The 12,855-nt window shown below is 39.9% G+C and overlaps 1 protein-coding gene across 2 annotated transcripts in view; it reads right to left on the bottom strand.

The window, feature by feature from the left end:
* The window catches only part of LPAR1 (lysophosphatidic acid receptor 1), a 74,761-nt gene that overhangs the window by 38,226 nt on the left and 23,680 nt on the right, over nt 1-12,855 (bottom strand). For both annotated transcript variants that reach the window (XM_039567075.1, XM_039567074.1), the window contains one exon: nt 10,667-10,834. In XM_039567075.1, coding sequence (XP_039423009.1) covers nt 10,667-10,726 — 60 coding nt within the window. In that variant the 5' untranslated portion in view covers nt 10,727-10,834. The remainder of the gene's footprint in view (nt 1-10,666; nt 10,835-12,855) is intronic.

The following is a 12,855-nucleotide window of genomic DNA, read 5'->3' as shown; positions in this document are numbered from 1 at the left end:
ACCTTGTAGTAATAACAGGTCAAGTATAAGAATCCTTGAGGGAGAGAGGAAGTCGTATGAATGAATTAGTGGCCCTTATAAAAGCTTGCCAACATCTGCATTAATTATGTAATGCACAGGGTTTTCAGTTGCTGTAGGACTAGCTGGATGCAGGATCTAGTGGATATTTGTGATCTTGAATAAATTTTCTTTGACTATGTATTTTTTGCTCTGTTTTTTTCTTTCAGGCGTCTGCTGCCCATATGTAATGATTCCTACTCCACTGCTGCTCCTGTGGAAAGAGGCCTGCTACACCAGGAAAAACATGTACTTTAATTCAGAAATGTAAAATGTGGCAGGTATTATGCTTTCACTTTCTTTGTCCTTCTAATTTTCTTTGTGTTTCTGTTTTGCACATGGGCTTAGAATGTTTAAAATGAATATAAATTACTCCCTGATTATGTAATATTCTCCCCTAGCTTTTCGTATGAAATCTGAAACAAAATATAACAAAAAATTTGACTTATTCACAAAATGCCAAGCCAAGGCTGAACGTATGTACATACATAAGAGTATGCAAAATGCTACAGAGTCAGACTTATTGAATTTAAAAGCATGACAGCACTCGAGCAATCTCAGGGATGTTAGCATGAGGCTCACTTGCTGCTTCTTTCATTTTGAAGACAGAAAAACAAAATGCTGTGCTCATGTAAGGGATTTTGGAGAAGTTTTGTTTTTAAGGCATTCTAATCTAAAACCCGCGATCTCCTTTAAAAGTAATCTTTTCACCCCCAAGGGAAAGAAGAGCAGAAGATGAGATAGTTTGCTGACAAAAGTTCAAACAGGGGACTTCCAGATGATCAGCTTTCTCAGATGCCAGTGTATATCTTAAAGGAAGGTTTTGACCTCCCGGGTCACAAACATAAAAATCCCAAGGCATCACATTTAGCTGTGATGCTGACTGGAAAGGCTCAAGCAGGACAGAAATGCAAGGTGTCTCTCAGTACTGAAAGTGTTAACATACCACAGAGGCATATGCAAGCAGGCAGACCCCATTCCCTCTCCTGCCCCTGCAGGAAAAGGGGCAGGGAAGTTTATATTTTAATTTCCTGAAGTTTCACTCAGTGTGTTTCACTGCCTGTGTAAGCCAGATGTGTGGTGCCCGGAGATTTACCTCATCCATTCAGTATATCTCAACAGAAGTTTTAAACAAACCGAGCTGCAAATTGCCCATGTTAACTAAACCTCTAGGATGCATCTGTGTGGAAGAAAACACTGACTTATAAACCAACAAGACAGATAAAGAAAAACGGAGTAAAAGCAGACTAAAAGCAAAGTCTCCTCTTGCCATGTGATGTTGACTCAAGACACAGTTGTCCCAAATCAAAGAACAAGAAAATCACAGGTACATGGAGTTAAATGTCTTATTATCATGAGACGTAGTTGTAACCACAGCGCAGTGCACAGACCAGGAAATTTGGTGCCTGGACTTAATAAACAAAACCCACTCTCCTTCTGCAATTAGTCATTCAAGTCACCTTAGCACTGGCCTTTTCAGGCACTATTTGCCTGGTTGTCTCCTTTCCTCTGGTTGTATGGGATCACACCACAGGGGTGCCAGTGGAAACACTGGGAAGAAGAGCCCACGTAAGCTTTCCCATGTTTTCTGCTTGATTCATCCTGCTTCTGCCCCACCTCTGCATCACACCCTAAAGAACACGGTGCGGGTTTGGATCCACAGTAGCTTGACCATGGGATGTCCTTGAGCAGCCCATTACTACCTGCCCCCCGCTCAGGGCAGAGACCAGAGAGGAGAAAACACTGTCTGCCTGCAACAGGAAGGTGAAAGGGGATCTCTGGATCCTGCCAGCTCCATGGTGAGTGACAGCTCACCTGGTGAGGGCTGCTCAGGAGAGAGATGGAGAGATGCTCAGGGTGGAAAACAAACATCAAAAAGTTTTCCAATACCACTGATGCATACTGCCTAAAAAAAGCATTAATTAGCACAAGGTGCCTGAGGTGAAGACGATCCAGTTTACCTTCTGCCATCGCAGACTTTGGAGAGTTCCTTGATCCACCTAACAAAAAAAGGCGGGCCCCTATCTCCCCACCCCCAGTATCCATGGGTGCATTTATTTCTTGCTGAGAGAAACAGAGTGGAACATTCTTTGAATACTAAGGTCTGAGTTTTACAGCATTTTTCAAACTTGTAAGCCACAAGAATGAGTCCATATCCAGGAAATCTCTTAAAAATATCTTAACCCTAAACTCTCCAAACACACTCTTTTCCTCTTTTTTTTGTCCTTTGCTGAATTAACCTCCACATGCCACTGTTTTCTTACCCAGAACACAGAGGAGATGAAAAATTAATTTTTCTAATACTGGTGTAGTAAACTAAGACTACAAAACTGTAATAACTATCTTATATCTTTACATTTAGTGCAGCAGTGAACGGAAATCAGTACCACTGTGTTCAACTTAGATAAATCTCTTAAATTTACCAACATACCAGAAGGGATCAAGCTGGAAAACTTCAGGGAACTGCCAAATTCAAAATCCCCAAAGAAGGGTATAAATTAAGAATATCTTTAAAATAAGGATAAGCAAGTAAGTATAGGCATAATTGAATCAATATGTAAATACTTCGTCAACCCACAACTGCTAAACATGGGGTTTACGAAAGTAAAGTTGTAACAGATGAGAAAAAAAATCCAATTCGCAAAAAACCATTTCTCTATTACCTAATGAAAAACACAGAGTACTTTTCAAACTGCAAAACATGAAAGAAAAGCTTTAAAATAAAGCGGAAAAGATGTGTTTCCTTTAAAGATAACAGTAGAAGTTAAAAAAAAAAAAATCATAAAGTCACAAGACAAGGATGTTGATTCATTATAGTTTTATGCACAGATATATTTTTCAGTTGCACAATGAAAGTATGAAACTGCATCACCAACATAGAATGGCTCCTCCTCTTCAGAATTGCATCTTTCAAAGCAACCATTCTATGGACTTAAAGATAAACGTACCTAATAAGATGTGGTACTTCTGTCACAACAAGTTACTTCATTTCACTAGACTCATTCTGCCCTTCACAAAGCTGACAAGACAGGAGGAAATTAATCTCTCTGCAAGGGGATCCCTTTAACGCTATTACAACATGCTAAATCATAAAGTTACTTAAGGATCATGTGGCAAGAGCTAGTGAATCCAGTAATTTTTAGGATGCTTTTGTAGCAGACTGTATTACTACAGAGTCTTGGAGCTGACAAATGTCCCAACTACTAGAAACTGAACTGGGAATTTCTCTGTATCCTACAGTTTATACCTGCAAGCGTAACCCAACATATCTCAGTGTATTAAAGAGACCCAGCCACTAGCAACAGTGTGAAAAGAGGTATAGTTGACAAGTGACACAGATCCCAATGGTTAACTATGATTATGACCTCCATAGATTGGCTAAAAAACCAGAGAGGTTGTTGACCTTCCAAAATTCTGCAAGCAAAAGGAGATTTAAGAAATTAAAAGCTAGAAGAATAGGAAAAAAAAAAAAAAGACAGAATGAATTCATCTGTCCACAACTGGGCCAGCAATTCAGACATGAAGGTTTTCCAGTGGAGGAAAAAATGAAGATGCATCAGGGCATAGTTCTGCATAATCACATCCTCACTTACATTGCTAGAATGGCATATATATGTTGATTAATAAGGATTTATTTTTATTCTGCCACCCTATCTCTGACTTGCAAGCTTCTCTCAAAGGGAGGTCCCCACTGTAATGTGGAGATATTGCAAAGATAAAGTAATTGGCTGTGGCGCAGGTAGAGCATATTGAGCCCAAATTGGATACTTAAGCCCAAGTGTTCCATACAAAGTACAGAAAGGGCTTCTGCAAAGCTCTTGAAACTTCTTTTCCTTCTGGGGTAGCTTTCACGACAAGCTGAGCTTCACAAACACTAGCCAAACATGGGCACAGGCTCAACACTTTGTGGCTTTGTGGGAGACACAGGAAGACAACTATATTCCATCACCTCATTTAGTGACTGAAATATTCCACCTCTTATGCCTTCAGAAAAAGTCTTTGCCATGATGCTGACTGGGGGGGCTACGCTATTTTGCCCAGTTCACCCCCAGTGCCCACCTGCCTTACCCCGCACATCACCGACAGACATCCAAACTGCTGTGAGTCCCTGAACGCTGCTGCGAGGATGAGTGCAGTGCAGGACAGATCTTTGTCAAAGACCCCCACCTTGGGAGGAGTTTTCTAGAGAGAGGTGCAGCACACAGTGTCCTATCCATTCACTTCAGAAGCCAGAGTGCAAGCAGTCAGAGGGGAAAAAAATCTGCACCCATAACATCTTAAATGAGTTTTCATGCATAATGACTTACAACATGCATCTTTTAGGTCCAGTTAGGTGCTCACTAAGCCAAACTGGGAGTTAATTATTAGCTACAACAGCTCAAAGACTGTGATTTTATGCTGAAGAAATCCTATGGGCTATTAGGGCTACTTCCACCTCCAGGGCACACCTCCCATCACTCCTCACCAATCAAGCCAGCAAAGCAAGCACTTGGGAGAGTTTAGCCTACAAACAGAATGCTTATGTTAATGAGCATAGCAAATTTCATTTTGAGACTGGAAATAGAGATTTACAGATGGTAATAAGATGACTATTCTGTGTTTATAATAGCAAATACATTTTTTTCATGAAATACACATTAGACAATTTGGGTTTCTTTTGCTTTGATGTACTGAAATATTTGTGAAATATATAAACAGAAGATAGAAAAATCTTTGTCTCAGAGCTTTAGAAACAATGGGGTCTCCATAAGTAACTTGTTCACACAGTACTTACTGCCTGTAAGGCAGTATTAGTCTACTTTAAATAAAATGGAGATGCATTTTGAACCTACAGTAGTCTCATATAGTAAAATAATTTTATAAAAAAGTGTACTGGTGTTTTATTTTCCCCTGTGATGTCTGTAACTGGGTGGATATACTTTAAATCACAAATTGTTTTTTCCAGACTCACCATTTCCTTTTGTTCTCTTGTTTACCATATTTACCACCACCAGAGCCCTGTTTTGGTAACAAGACTAATTTGTTTATTCAGCTCAAGGGGGATAAAAAAAATCCACACACTTGTTGACTGCAGAAATTTGGGCACCAAATCCAAAACACAAATTGTGTTGTGCTTTGTTGGGGAAAGGGGTGACAACAGCTGTGCCATCCCTCAGCAGTCTGTTCTCAAACATATTATGAAAAGGATAGCCGATCTGTGGCAATGACAGTTTAAGTCTCTCCCACTCCAATTCAAACAAAATGAGGAGAAAATAGAGTTGTATTCAATGGCACAGAGTGGGAGAAGTGGTTTTTGGCTCTGGCCATGAAAGGCCACTCCAATGGAAACTGCTCTGGATTTCTCTTTGGAACAGCTGCAAGGCAGTGTTTAAATGTACTCATTTGTTTCCAGTATTTGGCTGGTAGGATCCACTGCTGGCAAAAGCAAAGAGAGACTGATGAATTTTTGTTGTTTTCTTGTTTTAAACATTTCTGAGGCACTGTTGGAAGTCCCTGATTCATTAAGTAACTGAAGCTCAAATCATTACTTCTTCAAAGCTTTTACTGCAGAATTCAATTCATGCCATTCACAAAGAGAGAAAATACTAATCACTTCAGAGAGTACTTTCATCAGTATGGGTCACCACTTGTGATGTTTCTTTTTTTGCAAACAACAAAGCCCTCTGGGATGCTAAATGCTTCTTACAGAATTATTTAACTTTGATAATGCATTAAACAGACTAGTCAGGTTTCTATGAGATCATTTTACTTATCCATATTTGAGGTATAAAGTCATAACAAGTACACAAAATATCTCCAAATTAAAAATCAAAAAGTTCTGCTACATCTTTAGGAACAGAACAGTTTATCTAATCAGAAACCACTAAATTTTGATTTATTGTGACTAACTTTACAGAGTTTTTTGCCTTACCATGAAATCCCATGGCAAAAAACTCAAAGCATATTTGGAAAATTTTTGTTTTATTGACTTCTTTGACATTTTGTGAATGCCGTTTTGTAATTGTTTTCTATTTCAGATCACAGCTACGGACAGTTAAACTACCTTGAAACTTTATTTACTCTACACCTGTACACATCACCAAGATGCCTGTGCTCTTAATCTCCATTTGTGTTTGGTTACAAGATTTTGGGGGTGGAAAGGAAGAGGGGAGATTTGGGTAAGTCAGTGCACTGGGAGGGTGTGAAGAAACATGACTGTGGCAAACGCGTTGCTTCAATAGTGAGGAGCACCAGAAGCAGGTCCTATGTTGACACACTAGCAGTAAGAATATTTAAAACAGTACTAGCAATTTCACATCTGGTACCAAGAAGTGGCTTCCAAAAACTTTTTCAAAATGTGAATCTTTTACCTGGCTCAGAAGATAAATCTTGGGGAAAATACCGTTTACCACTAAATTAAGAGGAAGTTCTCTTATTGTAGTGCCACCATGAGCATCTGTAAGATTGAACTCCAAGCAAAAACCTATCAGAGGGAGCTCTGGCTTACAAAAGGTTCTCCTGAGGTCTCTGAGATTCTCTCCCAAGGGAAATAAGCTTGTTTGCCTGGCACAGTTAAAGGACTGATGATAAGTAGAAGAGTATTTATTACTGCAATGTATAAACATATGTGCAAGTACATATATAGGTATAGAAAACAGATAGTATTTACTTCTAAGTCTAAATTGACCAAATGTGAAGGAAACCAACTATGCTGGCAATGACAAAGGAAAGTTTAAAGATAAAGGATTAAAAAAAAAAATAAAGAAAGTTTCAAGTAAAGTAGCAAAATTCTTTTCGCTACTAATATGCCATCTAGCTCACGCAAAAGGCATGCAAAGTTACTTCCAAGTTTAAAAAAAAAAAATCCTTCCTTAAAACATTAGTCTCTAAATGACTTCTGCAGCACACCATGGCATCTCCTCAATTTTAAAAGGCAAAATAATGTCCTCTGCGGGGGGGGGGGAAAAAGTATTTTAATTGATGTTATTTTCTAAACTGTATCCAAAAATTCATTTATATGTCAACACAAACATGAAAGGTGAAAGCCCATGCAATCCAAGTATGGAAAGTGCTTTACTTCAATATTTAATCTAGCAATTGTCTCTTTACATATGTATGTCACTATGTCCTTGTCTGTTAAAAAGGTCTGCCTTTCTCTCAGAAACATACACATGGCTCCCAGCAGACTGTCTGGAGATGTTACTCTTTATATATGACTGAAGACTTGTATCAGCTGTCATATCCACAATAGTTTACTGAAATCTGTGGGAATTCATCCAAGCATTTAAGTCTTCTCATACAGATACCAATTTTGAGCCTTTTAAAACACGAGGATGAGAGAATGGTATTTTTTCGACCAATCTCCCACACTGAAATACCATCTTTCCTTCACTTGTTGTTGTCATTTCTTTCTGGCTCCCAAGTCAAATCTTATTGAAGCACACTTTCTAAAACTTGAGTGTGGAGGGAGACCTCTAGATTACTAATCAATGACCAGAACCATCTATTCGGTTATAGTCTTTGGCCTAGTGATACAAGTCCAGGCAGAATTTATTCAGCAAAAGCTCCCCACAGACCCAGGACATGTGCATTTATTCAACACAACAGAATGGTGACCATGCTGATCACTTTACATGTGATAGCTTTTCTTCCACTCATTCTCACCCTACAGCTGCTCTTATTCTCCCTTTGAGAAGGAATTTGTCCTGAACAATCCTTAGATACACACAAACATGAAATGCAGTGCAGTCAAGCAAACCACATGAGTGGAATCTCCTTGGAATAGAGGGTGGTGGCTGGGTTTCTGATATGGTAAGGCCTGGCAAATTGACTACACTGGACCACTGCCACAAACACAGCAAAGCAAGAGCTACATACTCACCATGGTAGAGGCAACAACTGGCCGGCTGGCTAGCAACATACCCTGTAAACCATTGCCACTGCTTGGAACACCAGCTCAGGCCTTCAGTGACACATTTTGTGGTGACATGGTACCCCGGAGGGAATCGAATCAGACAATGGGACTCATTTTCAAAATAACCTCATAAAGTCTTGGGCAAAGAAACACAACATTGAGTGGATATATCACAGCCCTTATCACCCACAAGCCTCTGTGAAGATTCAGAGGTATAATGGACTGCTGAAGACTATGTTAAGAGCATTAGGTAATGGGGCATGGAAGCACTGGGATGCAGATTTAGCAGAAGCCACCTGGCTGGTTAACGCTGGAGGATCTGCTGACTGCCCTGGTCCTACCCAAACAAAATCCCTACATGCTGCGGGAGGAGATACGGTCCCTGCACTACACATAGGGAAGTGGCTGGGGAAGTCAGTGTGGACTTCTCCTCTCACTAGAGCAAACTCATTTGTGGGATTGTCTTTGCCCAAGGACCTGGGTGTACTTGGTGGGTAATGACTTGATGAGTAATAAGAAAGGATGGGGAGACCTGGTGTGTGCCTCAAGGAGATTTAATCTTGGCGGAAAATAATCTGTGGTATAAGTTGTATGGTGCAGGAAGTAAAGTAGTGGGAATGACATGAACTGATGAGGAACGAATTTTGTGAAGAGCAAGGAGAACGCGATGACAACCCAGTCTGAGCTGGTGTCGGTGCCCAATGACCAAGTATACCACTTCTGTCCTGACCACTTATCCCAATGGAAGGGAGATTTGGAGGGATGAAGCAAGCTTATGAGACAGGAAAATAGTATCTATCTGTGAAAGGGCAGGGGACAGTAGTTAATGAAGAATACAAAGGAACAGTAGATGAATGATGTGGGATCTGAGTATGACATAAATGGTGTGGAATAAGGGGTGGAGACTGTATTGGGTCTGGCTGAGCTGGAGCTCATTTCCCTGTAATAGCCCCCATAGTGCTGCTGCACTTTGCAGTGATAGCTGGAAAGGTGTTGATAGCGCACCAGTGTTTTGGCTATTGCTCAGCAGCACCAGCACAGCATCAGCACTGTCTCTCCAACATTCCTGCCTCCATCAAGGGGCTGGGGGTGGGCAAGGTCCAGGGAGGGGTCACAACCAGGCCAGCTGACCCAAACTGACCAAAGCAATATTCCATGGCATATGATGTCAGCTCAGATACAAAAGCTGAGGGAGGGAAGGAGGAGGAGCAGGGGCATTGGTCATTTTACCGTGTTTGCCTTCCAGAGCAGCCGCTCCACCCGCTGAAGCCCTGCTTCCCGGGAAGTGGCTGAGCATCTCTCACCAATGGGAAGCAGAGATTAATTTATTTTCTCTTCACTTATACATACACAAACTTTTGCTTTTTTTATTGCTTTAGTAAACAGCCTTATCTCAACATAAGAGTTGTTTTCCGTATTATTTTTCTCTTCCCTGTTCCCTTGGGAAGGAGATTGATAGAGTGGCTTGGTGGGCAGCTGGTGCTCAGCCAAGGTCAACCCACCGCACTCATACATAAAGAAGGCTCTGAAGAGGCAGACTGTAAAGAGAGGGGTGCAAATGTGCAGTGGTGGCCTGGCAGAGCCTTTCCCCAGAAAGAGGGAGGAGTCTGGCAATAGCTATGCAGCCTGGGACAGAAGCATGCAGCATCTACCTCCTACCAGGTATTCTGTTGTGCTGTAAAGAAACTAAATTCTTCTGGGACCTTAACAAAGACTCAAAAAGCAAGAAACATGCTTTTAAAATACACTAGGTCTCCATTTGAAACACAGGAAGAAGAGTAGCACAAAGAAGTTTCTCCAAAGCAGACTTTGGATTCAGCTCATATCACATCAAAAAACAGTGGACATGTTTTTTCCTAATCTCACAGAGTCTAGGGATCCTTGAAATACGGCACTTCTCAGTGCATATTGCTGAGAGCTATAGTCTCCTCAACCAAAGAATCCCCAGCAAACAAGAATTTAAAAAAAGGCAAATTCTTTTTGTCCAGTTTTCCAAATGTCCAGTTTTCTGATATCTACCTTAATTAATTGTGGTGCCTTTTTCAGTAAAATACACCTCTTAAATGTTTTAAATTGTAACAGGCACTTGGGTCTCTGTGAAGTCAAAAGCACTTTGAAAATGCTTTTCTGAAATGAAATCTTGACTGTTATGAGCATTTCCTTTTCTTTTTGTAGTTTTTACTTTTTACAGAAAACTCAAGTACTTGGTGTTCAGTACGTGAAGCTAAGAAATCACTTTTATAAATGAGTCTGAAAGACACAGTGGATTCATGAAAGCAAGATTAGTGTGTTAGTAATTCTAAATGTGTTACTAATTCTACTACTGTTTTTCACTTAAAACTTTTCTGATTAAGAACACTGAACTTGAAATTTCCTTTGGTATTAGTCCAACTTATCCACATTACAGCCTCTATTTTGTATTTATTAGGCACAGTAAAAATCAAGCTGTAGTGCAGTCATCACCTACATGGAGTCAATAAAGATCATATTTTGCCATATATATATGCTTCTACAAATAGTAGTATAACACAGCAATGTCATGTGTAACAGTATAACAACACTCTTAGTAAGTGATGAGTGTCTTTGATACAGTATTCCAGGAAATATTTCCCTGATGACTCAAAATGACAGAGGAGAAAATGCTAGTATTTAATGAGGAAATAAGAAAGAGGTCTAATCAGTTCACCTGCTAGAGTTTTATCGTGGTCTACTCACCTCAATCACCTCAGGTTGGGACATCATGGAGGATGGCACCAAATTGGTGGGGATATCCATGGTAGCTCAAAATGTCCCTGCTGTCCTTGCACTGTTCCTCTGCACCAGCAAGCTCTTGTAGGAACACAGAAGCCCTTCCTCAGACTGTAGTCATACTGATATTTATTCCTAACAGGAAGGGAAAAAAAACAAACTGTTGAGAGTAACAAGAGAACTGGGTGGGCAGTCAACACACAAGACCCTGGGCTGCTGCAAAACCAGTCTGAGTTTGTACAGCCCCACTTGCTGACATAACCACTCACAACAGATTTGCAGAAGTTTCAAAGGGGATACTGGAGTTTGTTCCAGAATAGGAAGAAAATTCACTTCACCACACAAACTAGGATCACACAAAATGAATTCAGCAAGAAGGCTAATGCACAGACCGCTCCCAGATTTGCAACAAAATATGGTCACCTACAGAACATTGGAACTGTGTTGACCTTTTCCCCCACAACAAAAGAAAAAAGAAAACCCCCACAAATTAATACTCATAGAATTTCTTGCCGGAATACATTTATTCTCCCAATAATTATTGTTCTACAGTTCAGTGATCACATGAACTTTTCTTCTTTGTTAAGAAAAACACCTTATACATTATGACTTAAAAATATAACACCCTTCTTTCCAGGTAGCCACAAATTTGCAGTATGTTAAATATACTGAACTGTAAAATTTAATCAGCTGATTCAATAGAATGACGTTATCTCCACAGCTATCATGTTTATCAAGGTCAGTCCAGCTTCCACAGATATGTTCTACTTTTTTCTTTTTCTACTCCTGTGTGCAAAGAAAACAAACAAAAAGGTGGAGGGGGAAACCCCTGTAAATGTCCAAGATATTAATCCCATTTAAAAATTCTAGTCTAAGACTACGGCTGCTTTTTTCCCTTAGACAGACCAGACATATACAGCACAACCCACAAATTAGTCACCATGGAAAGGATTTTTGAGAGACACCTATTGCTCTCTGTATCTATCACTTCCTATTCTGCAAGTCATGGCAGAAATCTACTCATACAAAGTGTTACCTGCATCGAATAAACACACCAAAAATTACTCCAAACTTCGGTGGTATTTTTCAAACTGAGGCCATGCTATAGTTACACAGACAATGCCAGTAACTTTCCTGGCCACAAGTTCATTTTTTCACAGGCAACACTTACTTACCAAGCCAAGAAAGAACAGATAAGTGCTGTAGGAAAGTTATGCTTCACATGCTTTTCTGATTCAGTTATGTCTTTTTTTTTTGGTCTTGTTAATTTAAACTCAGCCTTTGCACGCCACTGTGGAAATTATTCCTCCTTCTTAAAAAGCATCATCTTGAAATGCCTGCTTCTCATTTCAACACATCCCCACATGCCTTACGTCACATGTAGCTGTCTCATCTTCCAAGCTCTAGGATCACTTTTTCCATCTTTATATAGCTTTCCAGTGACCCCTATTCTTTCCTACTCAGTTCTTGCTAGTAACCATTCATTCTTTCCACTCCCTCCTCCAAATTTCTACTACTATACTCATGGGGAGGGCAGAAAATGGAGACGTAGCATCTCTCCAAGATAGCCTTCACAAAGTCAAAGAACAAAGAAAACCTTTGGGCTTCCCGTTCCCTTCCAAAAATGAGAGTTGAACTAATTTTCTGAAATTCACTAATTTTTCCACGGATGGATGGGGGAACAGATAGCATCACCTTGGAATTCTGACTTAGGGAAGCTTCTGCAACTTGATTTTCAGTAGAACTCTATCAACAGCCTGAAAATCCTCAACCAGCATATCTTTACTGTCTTGTGAGCTGTTGCAGTTGTAACTTAAATAACATCTCAGAAGACTTTTTTTCTGTTCATCTCATAGCATGCTTAAAAGCAGCAGTTTCACTGCACCTACTTTACAACAGGTCATTGCTAGTTTATTTTAAAATCTTTTCTCTTAATCCTGAAATGCTGCCATTTTTGGATAATGAAGGTGGAGAAAAAATTACAGTTGAAGCTGCCTTTAAGGAATACTGTCTAAACCAAAACCAGAGGTATGCTTAGAATCCTGTCTGTCAAACAAAAAGGAGAGAAAACAAACATTTTTACTAGGGAGCATCATAAAGAAGAAAAAACCCGAAAAACTAAGAAAAAAAAATCTGAAGTCTTTTTAGCCTTTAGC

The sequence above is a fragment of the Corvus cornix genome, chromosome Z (genome assembly GCF_000738735.6).
Source record: "Corvus cornix cornix isolate S_Up_H32 chromosome Z, ASM73873v5, whole genome shotgun sequence".
In the NCBI taxonomy this organism is placed as follows: Eukaryota; Metazoa; Chordata; class Aves; order Passeriformes; family Corvidae; genus Corvus; species Corvus cornix.
The sequence above is the reverse complement of the archived record's forward strand: the minus strand, read 5'-3'. Positions and strand labels throughout refer to the sequence as shown.